General features: G+C 45.3%; 1 protein-coding gene across 1 annotated transcript in view; it reads left to right on the forward strand.

The window, feature by feature from the left end:
* Nucleotides 1–22,308, forward strand: part of LRPPRC (leucine rich pentatricopeptide repeat containing) — a 184,992-nt gene that overhangs the window by 49,145 nt on the left and 113,539 nt on the right. The window contains exons 12-14 of the mRNA XM_044289233.1: nucleotides 9,319–9,437; nucleotides 14,839–14,932; nucleotides 17,469–17,538. Of these exons, the coding sequence (XP_044145168.1) occupies nucleotides 9,319–9,437; nucleotides 14,839–14,932; nucleotides 17,469–17,538 (283 nt within the window). The remainder of the gene's footprint in view (nucleotides 1–9,318; nucleotides 9,438–14,838; nucleotides 14,933–17,468; nucleotides 17,539–22,308) is intronic.

Consider the following 22,308-nt stretch of genomic DNA (forward strand, 5'->3'; position numbering starts at 1 on the left):
TTGCGTTCTGTTCAGTTTTTATCGCGCGGGTGCAATGCGTTTTGCACGCGCGTGATAAAAAAACTGACTCAGGTACCCAGACCAGAACCTCTTCACTGAAGTTCAGGTTTGGGTTAGGTGGTGTGTAGATGTTATTATTTTACCTTATAACATTGTTATAAGGGAAAATAATAGCATTCTTTAATACAGAATGCTTAGTAGGTGGTCCATTGAGGGTTAAAAAATAAAAAATTATTAACTCTCCTTCTCCTCTTGATCGCGTAGCTGCCGGTCTCTTCTTACTTCTTTAATCATGATCTGCCGGCTAAAGGACCTGTGGTGACGTCAGATCACATGGTCCATCACCACAGGTTGGCCCCTTGAAGATTTTTATTTTATTTTATAATTTTTTTTCAGGTGGGAAACAGTGGTCGCCTAGCCTCCCTGTTCTCCCGGGGGAGCATGCCAGCGTTGGCCCACCACATTGCCTCCTCCCCCACAAGCAAACAAGGTGGACCAGGGCAGCCTCGCTCCCCTGTATCCTGGCAGTGGAAGGGTCACCTATCCAAGTCCCTTTTCCAGTGTCCTGCCACTACGGTGCCAGTAACTGAAGAGGTGACCCTGCTGGAGAAGAAGGGTAAAGATGGTGGCAGGACAGATAAGTAATGCCTGCTCCCGGCCAGGTCAGGTTCCTCCCGTGGTAGGCCTTTTCGTCGATTTGCTAGTTCCCGCCCCGCGGTGAGCTCTTCCGCAGGGGGAGGGTGTGTTTTTCTTCCCAGGATCAGTGCATCCTGGCGTCCCAGGACTCAGGCCGCTGGTCCTTCCGTGGCTGAGCAATCTGCAGCCTGAAGGTGCGCCGCCACCCAACAGGGTGGGGGGCCGCCTCCTCCTCTTCTAGGACGTCTGGCGGACCTATGTCTCCGACGCTTGGGCACTCAAAACTGTATCCTCAGGGTACGCGATCGAGTTCTCGTCCCTTCTCCCAGGCCATTCAGTCCCTCCTGGACCGAGCAGTGATCTCTCCTGTTCCCCCAGCAGAGAGGTTCAGGGGGTTCTACTAAAACCTTTTTGTGGTCCCCAAAAAGGAGGGCTCTGTGCACCCAATCCTGGACCTCAAACCGCTGAACAGGTTCCTCCAGCGGTTTGGGATGGAATCACTTAATTCCATAATTGCTTCTCTGGAACAGAGGGAATTCCTTTCGACTGTAGATATCCAGGACGCATACCTTCACATCGCCATCGCGCCGAGCCATCAGCGCTTCCTGAGGTATGCAATTGAAGACTATCATTACCAGTTTGTCGCCTTTCCATTCGGACTGGCGACTGCACCTCGGGTCTTCACAAAAATTCTGGCCCCTCTTCTCGTCCTGCTCCGTTCCAGAGGCATCTTCCTTATGCCTTATCTGGACGACATCCTCATCAAGGCCCCCCACTTTCGCTCAAGCATCGAACAGCGTAGCGATCACGCTGGAAGACCTTGCACCCTTCGGGTGGCTGGTCGATCTTCAGAAATTATCTGACTCCCTCCAGACAACTTGTGTTTCTGGATATGCTTCTGGACACAGAAGCAGCACAGGTTCGCCTTCCTCCGGACAAGCGACTGGCCTTACACCTCTCGGTGAGATTTCTTCTCAACTGCAGGCTCCTGTCCATTTGGCTCTGCATGAAGATGTTAGAGAAGATGGTCGCCTCTTTCGAGGCGATTCCCTTTGCCCAGTTCCACTCTCGCACGTTCCAGAGAGCGAGCCTGTCCTCCTGGGACAAATTGTCTGAGAGTCTGGACTGTCCCATCCGCCTCTCTCCTCAGGTGAGATCGTCCCTCTGTTGGTGGCTGTCGGTTTTAGTTCTGGGAAGGTCCTTCCTTCCAATATCCTGGACGGTTGTTACCACAGACGCCAGTCTGCAAGGTTGGGGAGGAGTTTTCCCTCCCAGGACAGTCCAAGGCACATGGTCTCGGTCGGAGTCCAAGCTTCTGATCAATGTCTTGGAGCTGAGGGCGATTCTTCTATCCCTCTGACACTGGACCCATCACCTAAGGGGTCGTCCGGTCCAGTCGGACACCGCCACGGTAGTGGCGTATATCAACCACCAGGAGGGGGACGCGTGATGCAGGAAGCTGCCAAGATCTTGCGGTGGGCGGAGCCCCACGTACCGGCAATTTCAGCAATCTACATCCCGGCTGTGGAGAACTGGACTGCGGACTTCCTCAGCAGGACGACAATAGATCCGGGCGAGTGGTCCCTGCACCCGGAGGTGTTCAAGGCGATCTGTCTACGTTGGGGTCGCCCGGACATGGACTTGATGGCCTCAAAAGTCAATCGAAAGCTTCCCACCTTTCTCTCCCGAGCAAGAGATCCGGAAGCTTGCAGTGTGGACGCCCTCATCTCCCCTTGGCAGGGGTTCTCCCTCCTTTAAGTGTTTCCCCACCTTGGGGGGGCCGCCCCCCCCCCCCCCCCCCCCTACCCAAGGTTCTACGGAAGATCAGGATGGAGGGCATTCTGACGATCCCAGTCGCCTTGATTGGCCCCGTCGCGTGTGGTACGCCGACCTCTGTCTCCTTTAGGAAGATGTCCCTTGGTCACTGCCACTCAGAGATGACCTTCTTTCGCAGGGTCCGGTCTTCCATCACCATTTAAGGTCTCTTCATTTGACGGCGTGGCTATTGAAACCGCCGTTCTGACTTGAAGAGGGTTTTCGGAGGATGTCATCCACACTATGATTCACTCCAGGAAGCCTGCATCGTCCAGGGTCTATTACAGGACCTGGAGATCCTTCCTGGGCTTCTGTGAAAGCCGGAACATTCCCTCTTCCCACAGTCCTAATTGGTCTAGCCCTTAGTTCTTTGAAGCGTCAGGTGTCGGCGCTTTCTATCCTTTTCTCTGGCCCCCCTGGGGCCTGTAAAAACCTTCCTTCAGGGAGTGGCACATACGGTTCCTCCGTGCCGTCTTCCTTTAGCGCCTTAGGATCAGAATTTAGTCCTCTCAACGCTCCAGGCTTCTCTCTTTGACCCCCTGCGGTGGGCGCATCTTGGGCTCGGAGGAATCGCGCTTCGGCCGCGCAGTTGTGTAAGGCGGCTAATTGTTAAACACATTCGCAAAATTTTACCAGGTGCATACTTATGCAGCGGCGGACGCCGTCTTGGGCCGCATGGTCTTGCAGGTGGCAGTTTCAGATGCCTGCAGGGACGCTTGCTTCCATGGGTCTGTTGTTTTTTCCCTCACTGTGGACTGCTTTTGGACGTCCCACGGTTCCTTTGTCCCCCCAATGAATATGGGCGAGAAAACAAGATTTTTGTAAAACATACCAGTAAAATCTCTCTCGCTCTTCATTGGGGGACAAAGCACCCACCCAGTATTGTTGTTCGGCCACAGTTGCTGGTTAGAACCCCGTTGGTTCCTTGGCATGGTTGGTGTTCCGCATTTTTTTTCCGTTGGTTGGCTTGCTTCTCCTACTGCTTGTGCACAAACTGAAGCTCTCTCTCCAGGCTGGAGGGGGTATAGCTGCCAGGGGAGGAGCTAACAGATTTTACTAGTGTCAACGCCTCCTAGAGGATATAGCTATACCCACGGTTTCTGTGTCCCCCAATGAAGAGCGAGAGAGAGGTTTTACAAAAATCTTGTTTTTACTTTTTTCTCTTTAGAACTATTAGACCCCCTTGATCCTGTCTCCTATTCATCCTAATAGGTCTCGATTAGGGTGAAAAGGATTTTTACTCTCTCCATTCTCTGCTATGTCTCGTGCATAGCTCAGCATGGAGATTGCCATGCCAGGACTGGAGGGCTTCAGCAACGTCCAGGCTACAATGGCAACTGATTGGAGCCCCCAATTTCACTGCAGGGGCCTTTTTGGAAGGCAGAGGGAGTTGCATCCCTCTGCCTTCGTTTACAGGTGCTGCGATCAGCATTGATTGCCGCACCTGAGGGGTTAAATAATGGGGGCAACGCGATAGCCGTTCCTTGTCAGTGCAGCCGGGTGCTGACTGTATGATAAGGCTGGCACCCGCCACGTATAGAGCGAACTTAATGCAAAGGCCTGCTCCATACATCCCCTGCACCACCGTAAAGTACCGGTACGTCACAGTGGCTGAAGAAGCTAGTCTCATAAATGCTAAAATTCAGTTATGAAATTCACTCACTGAAATGTGAAGCATTACTTTTTTTAAATATATACATTTTTTTTTCTTTTTATATTAATATATATCTTTTTTTTTTTTTTTTTGCGCTCTGTATTATGCTTTGGTGTAACTACGCATTGTCTGTGTGAGATTACAGTCCATAGTGTATTGCACTCAGTCTATTACGTTCTAGCTATTGTATTCTTGCTTATGAGAGAGATTGGGGTAAAAACAGCCACCTTGGCCCAAGCTAAGTGGCCGCTTGCTCTGGGCACAAACAATACTTGCAGTCAAAGTGCCCATAATTAATGCTTTATCCTCTTTTCACGTCTCTGACTTAAATAAGACGTTTTGTTTAAGGCAAACTTGAGCAGCTGATGCGACTTTAATTTAGTGTGACTTGCCTGCATGTATTTTTAAGTGCTCAAAGGGAATTCACATCATATTACTTGCACCGTAGTGCACCGCATAAAATATTCATGGAAGTGTCACTTTTCCATAGGTGGCACTCCAGGGCAGAGCAGGGAGACTTTTCAAAGTTTGCATAAAAATAAAAAAATAAAGTAAGAAATCTGCAAGGCGAGTAGTTCTGGGGTTTGTTAGCATATGCTGTGACGGAGCACAACCCTGCAGCTTTCGGCAGAAGGCTTTTTGTACCAGCGAGATGTCAATACCTGTAGAACTTTTGACATAAGGAAGATAACTGTGTGTAATGGGATGAAAGCAAAATCTTGTAAATAGTATAGATCGCGTGGGCCAGCCCTCCGGCACTGCTCAGTTAATGCTTCGGCTGACTGATGCGCTCGTTCTATTAACAACTCTAGATTGTGGAGATGGCCTGTGTTGTCTTACTATACTTTTCCAATACCTCTGAGAGACTTTGTAGTTTGAGAAATTATTTTTTGGTGGGGGGGGTATTATTTAGGCTGAATATTTTTTTTAATTGCTGTTTATTAAAAAAAGTTAACGGTGTGTTTTCTGCAGCCTTCATTTTCACTGTATCTGCAGAACGTTACTTCTGCTTCTCAGCGAGTTTGTCGGAGAGCTGCTTTAACTGGTCGATCTGTGGCCCTTTTATCTCTAGTTCCCTGACAGCTCATAAATGTTCGTTAAAGGGGGTCTGTCACCTAATTTTCACTTAAAGGGGTTCTGCAGCCACTACATTTTGATGACCTCAGGATAGGTCAATATCTGATCTGTGGTGGTCTGACCCTTGTCACCCGGCCGATAAGCGGAGGAAGAGGGGCTTGTACCAGCACTGCTCCCTCTTCATGATTACTCGTGCGCGTTGTAAAGCTTACGAGTGAATGGAACAAGCACTTGTAATTGCACTGCGCTTCTGAGACGACGCACAGTGTATTCCTGAAGAGGACGTATCGCTCAGGACACTGAGTCACATCCTTTGGTTGGGAGGCAGTGATGAGGGAAGCCAATTCGATCACCTCTGCTGCTGTCACGTTAACCCCGGAATCCGTCCTATTGTGACTTCCTAGTGGACTACTTGGCGTCTGGATAAGGGTGACTTCGTCACCCACTTAGTAAAAGCGGCGAGACTAGTATTGATCCTCTTGTGGCTTACTAAAGAACTTCCTACTTTAGAGCAGTGGGTTGACAAGATGGACCAGATATGTCATCTTGAAGAATTAGTGGGGTGGGGAGACATCAACTCCAGAGAGAGATGAAATTGTGGGGTCCCTGGAAGCAATATCGAGGGCAAAGATCACTTGGTGTGCAATAGCCCCCTCGACCAGGACTATCCCCCCACCCTCTTTTCCGCTCTTCGTGTTGTGATATAAGCCGCCTTAAAGGGGTTGTGCCACTTAAACAAAAATTACATTTATGATGTAGAGAACAAGGCACTTGCTAATTTATTGTTATTGTCCATATTGCCTCCTTCGCTGGTTTGATTTTTCCATTACATTATACACTGCTTGTTTCAATGGTTACGACCACCCTGCAATCCAGCAGCGGTGGCCGTGCTTGCACACTACTGGAAAAAAAAGCACCAGCCTATGTGCGCTCCCATGGTCCTGGCCACCAGAGAGGCCGGTGTGTAAGCACGGCCACCACAGCTGATCGATGGGGTCCCCTGTGTCGGACTCCCACGAATCTGATATTGATGTCCTATCCTGAGGATAGATCATCAATATAAAACCCCTTCACAACCCCTTTTATGCTTCTGTCCTTGTCCTGCTGTACTTGAAAACAGCATTCTGAACATAACTTTATTATCTTTAGTTTCAGCTGCTTGCAGCAAAAATCTATCTTTGGTATGTAAATTAGGCCCCAAGGGGGGCTTTCTTCATCCTCCCTATTCCAAAGCCCACCTGTCCTAAAGGTAATTAGCCTCTCCCCTCTCCTCTCTATCTCCCTGCAATGTTATTCATCCCCCCTTTGTGAAATGCAGTCCGGCACCTGCGTATTAGAAACACCGCTGTGGGCATTGGGTTCACAGCTTGTAATGTGCATGCACTGCCAAGCAGAGTGCCACATACCCGCTGGAAGAGAACTAACTGTGGACATGGAACTTCTTCCAGCAGGCCTGCGATGTGCTGCTTGAAGGTACTTACGAGTTACAGGCTGTGAAGCCGATACCACTGCGGTGTTTGTAATGCTCAGGTGCTGGACAGCATTTCACGGCAGTTGATGAATGGTTTGATCAGAATGGTGTTTCGGAGTACAGCAGGACACTGACAGAATCTTAATTGGAGTGTGGTTTGTGACACAAAAAAAAATGCAATAATAAATCTTGTTGGGACACAATTGCATTTTTAACCCCATTAGTGACATCATTAATTTTATCCTTAAGGACCAATAATATTTTCCCCCTGCTTTGTGTTCTAACCTTAATAACTTTTTAGAATTTTTTTTTTTTCTTATACATTTTTTATTTTTATTTTGGGGGATTAGTTGTAGGTATATATAGTGTAATAATTAACTTTATTATTTTATTTTTAGGGCGAAAGATTAAAAAGAGACATTTTTACACTATTTAGTTTGATTTTTTTTTTTTACGGCTTTCACTGTGTGGTAAAAATAACATAATTTTATTATGTAGGTCACTACAATGATTATAATGACACATTTCCATATATTTTTTTTTCTGTTTTCTTCTCCTCCTGCAGCTGTCAGCTGCTCCCTCATTTTCCTCCAGACTGAATGGGAGAGGGAGGGAGGCTGCTTTAACTGCCCATCTCTGGTTTAGTATTGTTTGAAAGCTGACATTCCAAGCTTTCAGACAATGCCACAATGACAGCAATATGTTCAGTACAGGGGAAGATATCACTGATAGAAATCGGGATGCTGTGAATACAGCTGAAAGTAAGAGTAAAAGAAGGTTTTACCCGCAGTTATTCCCGGCTCGATTTCTAACAGTGATTTCTCCTCTGTTGCTTGGACTTTAGCTGTCATTTTGGTCTTGTATGAAAGCCTGGAATTCCAGCTTTCAAACAAGACCAGTTGTATGTTTCTACCATTCAGGAGAAAGCAGCATCTAAGGGCTCTTTCACACTTGCGTTCTTTTCTTCCGGCATAGAGTTTGTGCGCTTTTTGCTCCGGCCAAAAATCCTGAACACTTGCCGCAAGGCCGGATCCGGAATTAATGCCCATTGAAAGGCATTAATCCGGCTCCGGCCATAAGCTAAACGTCGTTTCGGCGCATTGCCGGATCCGACGTTTAGCTTTTTCTGAATGGTTACCATGGCTGCCGGGACGCTAAAGTCCTGGCAGCTATGGTAAAGTGTAGTGGGGAGCGGGGGAGCAGTATACTTACCATCCGTGCGGCTCCCGGGGCGCTCCAGAGTGACGTCAGGGCGCCCCACGCGCATGGATGACGTGATCGCATGGCACGTCAACCATGCGCATGGGGCGCTCTGACGTCATTCTGGAGCGCCCCGGGAGCCGCGTGGACTGTAAGTATACTGCTCCCCCGCTCCCCACTACTATGGCAACCAGGACTTTAATAGCGTCCTGGCTGCCATAGTAACACTGAACGCATTTTGAAGACTGATCCGTCTTCAAATGCTTTCAGTTCACTTGCGTTTTTCCGGATGCGGCGTGTAATTCCGGCAAATGGAGTACACGCCGGATCCGGACAACGCAAGTGTGAAAGAGCCCTTAAGCAGCCTTCCCCCCTCCACTTTCTGCCCGAGCTTAGTTTGGGCAGAACAGTTAAGTACTTTTCCCACTGCCCAAGCTGGACTCGGGCAAAACAGGTGGTTTCATAAAAAATGTCCCCAAAGATGTCCACAGCCATTAAGGGCACTTGTAAGGGGTTGTCAGGTAAATTCTGTATGAGGATGTTCTGTGTTCATAGAGTATTAATTTGGGGCCTCCATGAAGTAACTGGAGTAGAGCGTGGCTGCACAGAGCATCTCAACATATCTTCATGTGCGCAGACCTGACTTTGACTTCAGGCAAAATTGGTGGAGAAAGGGGTCTGATCCAGACCTTGTTCATAGACAATAGCCGTACAGGGTGAGGCAAAATTGTAAACCCTTTTAACTGAAGTCATTTGTAGAAAATTGGCTTCCAGTGTGTGAAAATATTAATTGGCAGGGAGGCTGAATTATTTTGAATTCAGCTTAGTTTTTTCCAGTGAGAAGAGGGTCATGTGATATATCAGTTTTAGCTAGTATTTACTCGAAAACACACGGGGAGTGTCAGTTTTAACCTCCACTTTACCTGTTTAGGAGTTAAGTGAGGTCAAAATTGGTAAATTATGTCTGACGTCCAATTTATCTGTTTTCCCGATCAGATGCTCCCTGCAGCCTCAGCGCTCGAGCTCTTGACTAGAGCGGGAAGCAGACAGCTCCATTCACAGTGTAGTGGCCGTGCTGGGTTACTGCAGCTTAGTTCCCATAGAAGTGAAGCTGCAGTACCCAGCACGGTCACTACACTCTGTCTGAACAGCGCTGTACTTCCTGTTCCATTCAAGAGCTCGTTCCAGCGCCAGGAGAGGGATGTCAGACCCCCTCACCAATGATACATTAATGACCTATCCAGGGAATAGGTCATCAAGTTCAGGAGCCTCGAAAAAACATTTCATCATTTCAAACGCCTCCTATGTTCTTATTAATGGCCATTTCTTTTTAACAAGTACTGGATTATGATCATTATGTAATACTGTTTCCCCTGTAATAGCGCTGCAGGGAAATTGTAAACTTATTACCAGGGTGTTAGCTCAGTTGGAAATAGTCACCTGACCCCTTTTTTGTCTTCTATAGGCTTAATTCATTTATTGAAAACTATGAAGACCCAGGGGGTGGATGTGGAGCTGGACGTCTTGTCTAAATGTATCGCCTGGATTTTCTCGGAGGTTAACTCTGGCCAAGCCATTCTGCAGGTAATATCTTTCTCATACACCGTATTTTATGACCACGAGAGTGATGACCTCTGAAGTTCAAGATCTTGTGACTTCCATAGAAAATTCATGGAGAAAATTGTATACATTTTTGTAAAGCTCCAATATCTCTGGAGCATCAGTCATTAAAAACTACGGTTTCAGAACTATAATATGGCTGTTCTTCAGCTTTCTATAGGATCGGCCTTTAAATTAAGATTAATGGGGCTCCCAACTGCTTGACTCCAAGCACACCTATAGTCACGAGCTCCGCGCTCCCTTAGTTGTTTACACAGCGCTGTATATTTTGTAGTGACAATGCCCGGTATACCAGACACGGACACTATGAAATGTATGGTGGTGTTCCTGGTAATCAATAATGGGGCTGCGGAGATGGTCATGACCCTTCAGTCAGCTGATCTGTAGGAATATCGTCCGCTCCCCAATCTGATATTGCTGACGTATGATAGCGGTAACCACAATGCGGTTGATTCAGCTTCAGACCTCTGTGATTGATAATACAGCTATCAGTTTAACTTTTCTAGGTGCCTTAAAGGGGTTATCCGAATTCTAAAAGATCCCCTCCAATGCGGTGGCCCCTTGTATACATTATACTTACCTTCTTCCCGGGACAACCGCATCCGTATCCCTGTAGGGTCGCTGCTGTATCTCCCGGTCGCATGGATCAAAACATCCAGTGACGGGGGGGGAGCAGTGATGGTGACGAGACCGCTTAAGGCTGGTCCCCGTCACAGCCTGCTATTGGCTGCTCCCCTCCATCACCGAATGTTTTGATCCATGCGACGGGGAGATACATCGGCGACCCTACAGGGATACGGAGCAACGTGGGTGCTGGGGAGCAGGCAAGTATAATGTATACGAGGAGCCTGGGCATCAAGGAGGATCTTTTAGAATTTGGATAACCCCTTGAATATTGATTCACTGTTGGATAATGGAGAAAACATAATTGTTCAATTGAAATAATAAAAAATGTGTGCCCCTGTGTGTGGCTATTGCTGTTACATACTTGTCATGGTGGCCCCTGCTATTGTTTTTTCTTCCCCGAACGACAGTCGACGCATCTGGTGGACTTTCCTGAAAGGAATGGAAAGAAGCACCAGGTGGCGCTATAACAGATTTGAAACAGCAGTATCCGACACGGGAGTATATATATATATATATATATATATATATATATATATATATATATATATATATATATATATATATATATATATATATATATATATATATATATATATATATATAATTTTTTTTTTTTTTTTTTTTTTTTTTTTTTGTGATTCATTAGAAAAATTGTGCTTGTGTCATCTAACATAGATATGCAATATTTATTTGTGGCACAACAATTTTAGGATAAATGTCCAACCTTGAATTTTATATTTTTAACCAATGGTAAATGAATTTTAATATTGATTGCCTATCCTCAGACAGACGTCCCAGAGTGGACGACCCGCGGTAGAGATCATACTTACTTGGACCCCACAGCTGGGTTCGGTCTCTGTTGCTTCGAGGCCACGCTGAGATCAACATCGATGGACTGGGAGGGGACATGTGACCGCTGTAGCTCATCACAGGCCATAGCGTTGACCTGCTCCCCTGGCGTTACATGACCAGTTGTTGTGATCCAAGATGAGCAGATTACCGCTGTGATTGGCTGCAGCCGACACGCGTCTTTCCGAATGTTGATCTCAGCGTGGGAGGGCCAGAGACCGAACCCAGCGAAGGGGAAAAAAATATTTCCGTTTAGTCCTCATCCATTCTGAATGGAAAGAGATCTGTTCAGGATGCATCACGATGTCTTCTGTTCCGACTGCAGCGGTTTTGTGTCAAGTCACAAAATGGAATGCTAACTGGTTTCGTGTCTGGTCATAAAAATGGAAATAAAAACGGATCTGGCACTGGAAACAATCTAAGGGTCCATTCACACATCCGCAATTTTTTTCCGGATCCGTTCCGGATTTTGCGGAACCATTCATTTTTAATGGGGCTGGAACGGATGCTATGTGCTGTCCGCATTTCCGGATCCGCAATTCCGTTCCCGAAAAACATAGAATATGTCCTATTCTTGTCCGCAATTGTGGACAAGAAAAGGCATTTTCTATTAAAGTGCCTGCGAAATGGGGAATGCACATTGCCTGGGTCCGTGTTTTGCGGATCCGCAATTTGCGAACTGCAAAACGCCTATGGACGTGTGAATGGACCCCAAGACTACTTTCACACAAGCGATTTTGCTGGATCCGGCAGGGCTCGACAAAAACACTTCTTCTGTTGCTGATAATGAAACCATCTGCATCCATTATGAACGGATCCGGCTGTATTATCTGTAACATTGCCAAGACGGATCCGTCATGAACGCCACTGAAAGTCAATGTGGGATGGATCCGTTTTCTATTGTCAAAGAAAACGGGTCTGTCCCCATTGACTTACATTGTGGGTCATGCCGGATCCGCCTTGCTCGACATCCCATGACGGAAAGAAAACCGTAGCATGCTGCGGTTTGCTCTCCGGTATGAAAACGGAACACTGCATTTTGGAACATTCCGTTTTGTCCCCATTGACGGAAGCGGTTTTTTTTTTTTCCAGTATTGAGACCCTATGACAGATCTCAATACCGGAAAATAGAAACGCTAGTGTGAAAGTGGCCTAACTCAATGGTGATGGATCCGTTTTTTTTTTTTTTTTTTTTTTTTGGGAGCATTTTTTTCCCTTTTTGATTTCACACAACCGCATACTAACAGAACGGATACATCCTGATGTGCAAAATAAAAACTGATCCTTTTAATTCCAAGATTGAGATCCTCTGCCGGATCGCAATTCCGTAATAACAACGCAAGTGTGATCTACACTGCGGGTTTGCAACTCTGGGTGGTCTCTCTAAGGCCTCATTCACACAGTCAGTGTTCGGTCAGTGATTTCCATCTGTGATTTGGAGCCAAAACCAGGTGCGGCTCTAAACACAGAACAGGTGCAGATCTTTCCCTTATATCTGCGGAGGCTTGAACTCTGGTTTTGGCTCACAATCACTGATCAAACACTGACCTGTGAATGAGGCCTAACTCTTGGATAACCCCCATTAATATCTGATTGACAGGTGTCTGACTCCTTGCACCCCCGCCGATCAGCTGTTCTGCAGTAGCTCTGGCACCAGTACTGCACAGCTCTATCCGTTCTGTAGGGGATATTGCCGATTATTGCCGCACTGCTCCCACTGAAGTGAATGGAAGTAGCGCTGCAGTTACAAGCTCCGTCCGCTACACAATGGACAGAGATGTGCAATTCTGTCACTGAAGCCACTGCACAACAGCTGATCGCCGGGAATGTGGGGTCTCGGACCACAGCCGATCAGATATAGATTATACTGAGGATAGGCCATCAATGGTAAAATTCCAGAAAACCCCTTTAATCTTTGCAGAAATTCTAATCTTCCACGTTGTGATGCTTACTGCAGCTGCCACTGGTGAAAACTTTAACTCATTATATATTACAGCTGTTGTAAAACTACAATTCCCACCATGCCCTGCTGTAGGTTGATAGCTGTAGGCAGTCTGGGCATGCTGGGAGTTGTAGTTTTGCAACAGCTGGCGAGCCGCAGGTTGGCAATCCCTGATATAGTACATTGAACTCCATAATTACATTGTATTCAGCAAGCTCGTGAGCTCCTTCTAGTGGCGACAACATGACTGCTACACAGATATACGGTGTTGGGAAATGAACCCGTGCAGTAGGACCCTCTCCAATCTGATGGTTATCAGGATAGGGGATAACCTGTTAAAATTGGAATACCCATTTAAGGGAGTTTACCCTCTAGAAGTTGGTGAAAAATTGTCTGAAACTTTAAGTGGTACAAAACTTGTGCACAATTTTTATTTATTCATTTTTTTGCTGCAAATTAATCTGGAAAGCTCCTAGAAATGGACAAATCCAGGCACTCAGCATATACACAGATATAATACAAAAATGTATCTTTATTAAAATTGATAAGTCAAATAAATAGATGGATAAATTGGCAAAGACAAACACAACCACATGGAGAGTGCACAGAACATGTCTGGACATCAAGTTACAGCATTGCAAGTAGTGGAAAAGGTGGGCTGGAGAAACAAGTATACATAAATACAAAATCAAACCACGTGGCTCCCCCACGTAAATAAAATAAAAAACAACATATACACAATACAGACCCGGCTAGTGGCACCTCCAAGAATTAATCTGGAATTCTGTTGCCAACTTTGTAAATTTCCCCCATTATTTTTAAAGGGTAACTGTCATATATAATTTTTATGTAATTGGATTGGTCAGACTAAGGTACTTTCACAATAGCGGTATTCTTTTCCAGGATTCAGTTCCGTCCTAGGGTCTCAATACCTGAAAGGTACTGATAAGTTTTATCTTAATGCATTCTGAATGGAGCGCCATCAGTTCAGGATGTCTTCAGTTCAGTCTTTTTGACTTTTCAGGACGGCGATAATACCGCAGCATGCTATGGTTTTATCTCCGGCCAAAATTCCAGAACAATTGCCGGATCAAATGCATTAATGCCGGATCTGGCACGAGTGTTTCGGCAAAATGGATCAGTTTTCGCGGTCTGCGCATGCTCAGACCGCAAAAAATTTGAAAAGAAATAAATGCTGGATCCTTTTTTTCCCGGATGACACCGGAGAGACGGATCCGGCATTTCAATGCATTTGTCATACGGATCAGGATCCTGATCCATCTGACAAATGCCATCAGTTTGCATGCGTTTTGACGGATCCGGCAGGCACGATCGGCGATGGAACTGCTTACCGGAATCCTCTGCCGCAAGTGTGAAAGTACCCTAAGTTTACCTTTTGTATAGGTTGAATCACCTAGTAGTTGCAGCATGTTCTTTCCTCCCCCAGGCATTTCAGTGGTGCCACTAAAACAGCGATGCTAGGTGTCCACCGTCTCACATCTTCTATATACAGAAGACGGAGGACGTAGTAGTGGGCAGTCCTTAACACTGCGTGCACGCTTCCGTCAGACCGGGATAACGCCGATATTTGCAATATAATTTGCAATTAGAATATTTACAATCAACTACTCAGGAGGAAGAGGGCGTGTTTAAGGCTTGAGAAAGCCGATTGGTTGGGGTGAGGCTGCACGTTCCCGAGATGAGCCAAATTAATTCTGGGTAGTTAGGGAGGGAGGTCTTAGCCTCAGGGTAAGGGCATCGGCGGCCATCTTGAGAAGACCGTCAGAGAGAAGTCTTGTGAGGAGCGGTTGCTATGGACGGAATCTTTCTAAACAAGTGGTATGTGAGCACAATAATTAGTGATTATGGATTATCACCACGGCAGCAACAACATATATGTAAATTGAGTTTTGAGTGTAAATATGACAGTTATCCTCTAACTTCTAGGATAAAGAATGTCTAGAAGACCTTGACAGCGTGTCTCTATCAGCAGTCCGACGAGGACTCTTCACTGGGAATCTGACAAATGTGCACACTTTCTGTAAGTATCTGCAAAACTGATAATGATGCTGGAGACGGGTCCTGTCACATGCTGCGGCAGATTGCATGTTTCTTTTAATTTGTCTTGTAGTCTTCTGCAGTTCATGGATTTGAAAATCATGGCAAAGGTATATTTAAGGGCTCATGCACAAGACCGTATGTATTTTGCAGTCCACAAAAAACAGATGCACAAAAAATACGGATGACGTCCGTGTGCATTCTGTATTTTGCAGAACGGAACAGCTGGCCCTTCATAGAACAGTACTATCCTTGTCCGTAATGCGGACAATAATAGGACATGTATTTTTTTGCGAAACGGACACGGAAAAAAGATACGTCCTGAGGATACCAGTTGTGTTCTTTTTTTTTTTTCTTTCATTTTTTCGTTTTCACTTTTCTTCCCAATTTTTCCTTGAGCCATAATTTTTTTTTTTATATTTCCATTCACATACAATGCCTTGCAAAAGTATTCACCCCCCTTGACTTTTTTCGTGTTTTAGTGCCTCATAACCTGGAATTAACATGGATTGTTTGAGGATTTGCATCATTTAATTTACAGAACATGCCCGCAACTGCTCCAGCTCCTTCAAGTTGGATGGTTTGCGCTTGTGAACAGCAATCTTTAAGTCTGACCACAGATTTTCTATTGGATTGGGATCTGGGCTGTGACTCGGCCAATCCAACACCTTTACATGTTTCCCCTTAAACCAGTCAAGTGTTGCTTTAGCCGTGTGTTTGGGGTCATTGTCCTGCTGGAAGGTGAATATCTGTCCTAGCCTCAAATCACGCACAGAGTGGTGCAGGTTTTGCTCAAGAATATCCCTGTATTTAACACCATCCATCTTTCCCTCAACTCTAACCAGTTTCCCAGTCCCCCCAGTATGATGCTGCCACCACCATGTTTCACTGTGGGGATGGTGTTCTTTGGGTGATGTGTTGGGTTTGCGCCAGAAATAGCGTTTTCTTTGGCGAAAAGTTCAATTTTAGTCTCATCAGACCAGAACACCTTCCTCCATACATTTTGGGAGTCTCCCACATGCTTTTTGCAAACTCTCAATGTGCTTTATTTTTTTTAGCTGAAAGTAATGGCTTTGTTCTGGCCACTCTGCCATAAAGCCCAACTCTATGGAGCGTACGGCTTATTGTCGTCCTATGTACAGATACTCCAGTCTCTGCTGTGGAACTCTGCAGCTCCTCCAGGGTTACCTTAGGTCTCTGTGCTGCCTCTCTGATTAATGCCCTTCTTGCCCGGTCCGCGAGAAATCTGGCAGCTGTTCATCAGTTTCCTTGCCGAACCTCTACAGGGGTAATAGAGTATTACACAATGTCCATTAAAACCAGTTGCTGTCTATCTACGGTACAGACACAGAGACTCTCCGAGTAGTCACTCTCTGCTCTAATTATTGAGCTTCAGTTCATTCAGGATAGCCTAATTAGGTATCTAAACCAGACGGATACTTCTATGGAGATCGTTAGTAGATCGCTGTGATGGTCAAGAGCTGCATCCTACCAAAAGATATGCTGGTGCTCAATGAATGAGAAGAATATATGGTCCACATAAGGATCGGCTTTGTACACCTCTGCTCTGAATTGTATGTGCCAAGGAGAGGAGATTTATTAAAACTGGTCTAAAGGAAAACTGGCTTAGTTGCCCATAGCAACCAATCAGATTCCACCTCTCATTTTCTAAAGGAGCTCTGAAAAAATGAAAGCTGGAATCTGGTTGCTGTGGGCAACTAAGCCATCTTTCCATTAAGGAGGTATTCTGATTTTAATGATTACATTTATTTATGTAGAGAATAGGAATTTTCTAGCTTAATCTCTTAAAAATTTTACTTATTATATCTGCATTTGCCTCTCCCTAAAGAAAAAAATAATGGTACAGTCCATTTAGTCCTATAGTCTATAGGAGAGCTAGATAGGACTAAACATGGTGCCAGTCATGTGACGTGGGTTTCAGACTGCCCAGGTATCTAAAAGGTGAATAGTAGTGCACTGAGGAGCATAACATGTACAGTATATAAGGTATTACTACCTACAACTGTCAGTGTCGATGTAGAAGCAGATTCGTGTGTGTGTTTTTTTTTTTTTTGTTTTTTTTTCCTTCTTTCATAACACATTTTTATCACCTTCATGACATCACTTAGAGACAGGCAGCCATTTTACAAATCACTACACAGCGACACAATGATGTAGTTACTGTAATGACCGCAATGAAAATCCTGATTCCACCAGATGTATCTCACACTGTATGTAACACTGATTACTGAATGTCTGGGTGTAAAGAGGGTCACATGACTGATGCCATGTTCCAGTTAGGCCATGGGTGCATTACATAGGACTGATACATGGGGTGAACTACCTGATATAAGAAAGGCATGTATGTAGAAATTGAAATACATATATTAGAAAATTGTATGATTTCCTATTTTATATAAACAAAAAAATTTAAACATTTTAAGCTGGAATACCCCCTTTAAACCCGTTTTGATGAATCTCCCGTTATATGTAACATGTATTGGAATTTTTCTTTTCAGTGTCGTCCTCAAGTACCACAATTTCAAAGGACAGAAACATAGTGGCTGCTTTAGGTGCTGCACTTTTAAAGTAAGTAAGAAATCTTATAAACGGACACATACAGAGAACAATATCTGAAAATGCAGTGTTTTATTGATAATTGTTAAACATTTTTTACAGAAATATAATATTTTTTTTAGCATTTTTTTTATAGGTTTGTGTGAAACACCTTGGATTTTTAAGTGTTTTCATAGCGTGTCTCTTTTTTGGGGGGATTTTTTTTTGTTTTGTTAGCCTAGGTCAGTGATAGGCAAACTGCGGCTCTCCAGCTGTGGCAAAACTACAACTCCCACCATGCCCTGCTGTAGTTTGAAAGCTGTAGGCAGTCTTTGCATGCTGGGAGTTGTAGTTCTGCAACAGCTGGAGAGCCGCAGTTTGCCTATCACTGGCCTAGGTTAACATATGTGGTGAATATTGCTTTTTTCTGTCATGATATAGCAAAAAAAAAAGTAGTGACTTATGTCTGATACCCTAGGTGTGCACCTCACCCCATGCACACGGCCGTGTCCGTTTTGCTATCCACAAACAGTGGATCTTCAAAATACTAATGAGGCCCATGGGCCATCCATTGATTTGTGTGGATTTAATGACTGTGGTCCACCTTTTGCACAACCAACATATGAATGCGGAAAGCGCACAGACCCATGTGCTTTCTGTATCCATATGTCCGTTTTGCACAAAGACAGAACATGTCCTGTACTTGGCCACAAAATGTGGGCCACGGAGCTGTTTAAGTCAATGGGTCTGCAAAAAATGTGAATGCGACATGGAAGGTATCTGTACTTTGCAGACCGCTGTGTGCATGAGTCCTAAGTCTGAGGCTGCACGGCAAAAAGTGTTACCTAACAATCGCCATGCAATATTATTGCGAGGTCGCATCTGATGATTGTCAATGGTGTGGCGATGCGACATTTCCAGGACTGCTACGCTGCAGTCGCAAGAAAACCAACACTTGGATTCTTGGTTGCATGAGACTCTGCCGCCATGGACCACAATGCAAGTTGTGTGTGACTGCACCTTGTCTGTGACTTTTCAGTGACTTGCTTGCGTTTTTGAAACTCTAATATAGTGGTGTGAATTTTTGGAGACCTTCTGTCACGTGATGCATGTTGCCACGTAGTCCAGCCGAATAGGGCCACACAGAATACCACTGCATGCAGGTTTTTTTTTTTTTTTTTTTTTTTTTTTGTCCTGTATTTTTACCATATTCTGTAACTGAGTCCTATAGAAAAGCCTATTGGAAAAATGCCTTAAAAAAAACTCCATGACCAGAGTATGACCCAAAAGACGCTGTTAAAATGCCATGAAGCCTTGTTTGTTTGTAGGGCGTTTTATATTTAGCTATAGACATGGATGGAACACGGCCGCCCCCAAAAAAAAAAAAAAAAAAAAAAAAAAAAATGACGACTGTCACGAAAAGCCAGCCTTAGGTCTCTTTCACACGAGCAATACGGATCGTGTCAGGATTTGTTCAGGGAAAAAACTGATGGTTTTGCACGCCAGTCCATTCAATGCTGTCTGCAATTGCATTCAGGTATGTGCATTTTTTCCGTCCGCATTGGATGCGTTTTTTACGCACGTGGAAAAAAAAACCTGAAGAATAACAATCTACATCTCCTAGCAACCATCAGGGTAAAACACATTACATCCGGATCCCTTCAGTTTTTTATGCAGGCCCCATTCACTTCTATAGAGCCAGGGCTGTGGGAAAAACACACAATGTAGAAAATGCTGCGATTTTTTTTTTTTTTTAGTTTTATTTTTTCCTGAACGGAGAAAGGATGCATTAAAAAATCGTGCACAGACTAATCAAAATGAATGGGTCTGGATGCTGTGCGTTTGCTCCACACATCGCACTTGGACGGAAATCTCGCTAGTGTGAATGAGGCCTTACGGAGGCACATTTCATGTATTGAAGACATTCGGTTTACTTCTAGTGACTGTGACATGACTCACTGAGCTGGATTTGCGGTCGCTTCCCATCCCCCCCCCCCTCCCCCCCCACTGTTCTTGCTGATTACACATAGTCCTATATTCAGCAGGGGGTGATGGTCTGCATAGAATTAGAAGTCCCACAGGATAAAGAATAAATAATTGGTAGCTTTTCAGCATAGGTTGGGGATGTTCTGCAGGATACTTTTAGCATTCATTTCTGATTACATAGGATCGGTGTATGTGACATGACACTGTATACGTCAGGGCTATGGTTGGTGCATGTGTCGAGATGTCCTCTGCATATTTGCAGATTTGAAGTTTAAATGCAATGTTAACCTTAGATGGGTTGATTTTAGGGTGTCCTGCGGCGCAGCCCCAGCTGGAACCCCTGGAGTAAGAAGTCTTCAACTCTCCTACAGCTCCCCCATTGGTGGAATAAATCATTACACAGTTCTTATTTCAAAGGGTTGTCTGGGTTCAGTATTGCCGGTGCCCTCACTAACACTAATGGGCGGGCTGTAAAACAGCTAGGGCAACGCTAAAGCCCGCCCATCAGTGCCTGTGACGTCACCAGCAACACTGCTAGGCGAAAGCCTCCACCTAGCAGTGTAAAAATCAGTACAAAAAAGCCTTTGCCCTGCGTGGTCCAGAGGAGGGCAAGGGAGAGCATCGGAGCATGAAATATACTCAGTGCTCATATCAGAGGGTCTGCCAGGGTGAAAATGGGGGTATGTCTGGCTTCAGATCTGACAACCCTTTTAAGGCCTCTCTCACATGTCATTGAATCATGTACATGTGCACTCTGTGGTCTTCATGGACCGTTCACGTATCCATTGACTTTATGCTGCACGGCCGTATTCGTTTTGCGGTCTGCAACCTGCGGATTCCCAAAGTCTGGATACCGGCCGTGTGCATCCCAAACTTTCCGTGGGCCCCGTTTAAGAAATTTCCTATTCTTGTCCACAAAATCGAAAAGTTGCTGTCCGCTTTTTTTTTTTTGGGGGCGCTCCAATAGAAATGAATAGGTTTGAGCACGATCCACGAAAATGCAGGTGGGACGCAGACAGATAATACGGTCATGTGAATGTAGCTTTGATGTGTGTATTCACATAGACCGTGGGTCCACGGTGACATCACAGTAGCATGCCCTGTTTGGTCCGTAATTATGGATCCCTCGCACACATCATGGTCTATGGGCTGATAAAAACCACGGACACAACATGGGCGGCATCCTGGTTCTATCCGGGCCATTGGTAGGAGATGCTCTGGAATTAACCTAGCCTTCATCCTTTACGCACAAACCACTGACCGTCTTGTCACAGATGTCATATGGACATGGATGTGTGAAAGAGGCCTAAAACAGTGGCCTGTCCATGTAATGTGTTTTTGTGCCGGCGCTCCAGAGTGAGCCCTCCACTTGGGCTTATAGAGGAGTCTGACCATTCATGGTGGGACTTGCCGGGGTAGTCTCACAACCACGCTGTCGTTAACTAACATACACTCTCCTATTCGCCCGGCGCTCTATTGCAGCACCAAGGGGGTCAAACAACCCCTTTACCATCATGCCATCTTTTTTTTTTTTTCTCCAGTACTTCCAGATGTAGCAGAGCTGAGTATTTTAATTGAAGACTCTAGATCAATAGTGTGTGCCATGGGATTTGCCTGCAGTCCTGTGTAAACTAACTCCCAAGATAACGTATCAAAAAATTGCGCCGTAGAACAAACTGGTCCCTGCTACAGCATGACAAACTCGGCTCTGCTCTATGGGCAAGAGCAAGCGAGCCGATCTCTAATTATTTCTCCACTTCACTAGTGCTTCCGGAGAGATAAGGAGCGCTGGGTTGTGTATGCTGCGCACGCTCATTTGTATGTTAATCCCGGGGGGGAAGGCTCCTGATAACGTTGAATGGATGGATGTGATTAGGAGCCCTGACAATCTGCCAATATCTTCCATGAAGTGGGTGGGCACCCGCGAGACGTTTTCCCTGCTCGCTGACAGATTGCCGTCAGTTTTGTTACCGCTATGGTAAATTCTCACGCTGTCGTCTTCACAGCATATCACGAGGCACTCATAATCGGGGGTTGGGGGGATAATTATCGTTCTTTTAACTAGTCTTGGAAACGAGCTGAAACTGCAACTTTTAATCACTGCCATTTATACCTTTTGATTTTTGCCTTCAAGAACTGCTGTCTGTACCGGGTACCCCAGGCCTGTGATGCCGCCCTGTCGCATGTATCTGCTCTGATATGGTTCTCAATGGGTTACCTTCCATCTGTTCCCTGTATAAAAGCCCCAAATAATTCACCAGTGAATACAAATTTGTGTTCTAATTTCCGGTGGTATATGTATTTCGGAAAGCTGGGTGACAACCAATATGGCCGCCACGACATCAGTTGTCACTAGCTTTGGATCTTGAAAGGCCTGTTTGTGCCATCGTCTAGTTATTGGTCCCATTTTTGCTGGTCAGATGTTCGGCTTAGGACTAACTTCATGGACATTTGGGTAGCTCCTGTAAAACGGTGATGGGAAGATTGTTCATTTATTTATTTTTTTTATTTTTAGTTATACAAAAAAATCTGCCCCACCCCATTGTATTCCTTTATAATAAAAAAAATCCTACATTCAGATTTTTTTCCTTGCCATTCTGAGTTTCCGCTTCAGTCCTCCTCTCTCTGTCTGTAACGCTACAGCAGTGACTCGTGAGAAAACCAGTCAGTATCTGGTGTGGCCACCATTTGCCACACGCAGTGCTACACGTCTCCGTTGCATAGAGTTGATCAGGTTGTTGATTGTGGCCTGTAGAACGTTGGTCAACTGCTCTTCAATATCTGTGCGCAGTTGCAGAATATTGGCAGGAACTGGAA

The sequence above is a fragment of the Bufo gargarizans genome, chromosome 4, assembly GCF_014858855.1.
Source record: "Bufo gargarizans isolate SCDJY-AF-19 chromosome 4, ASM1485885v1, whole genome shotgun sequence".
In the NCBI taxonomy this organism is placed as follows: Eukaryota; Metazoa; Chordata; class Amphibia; order Anura; family Bufonidae; genus Bufo; species Bufo gargarizans.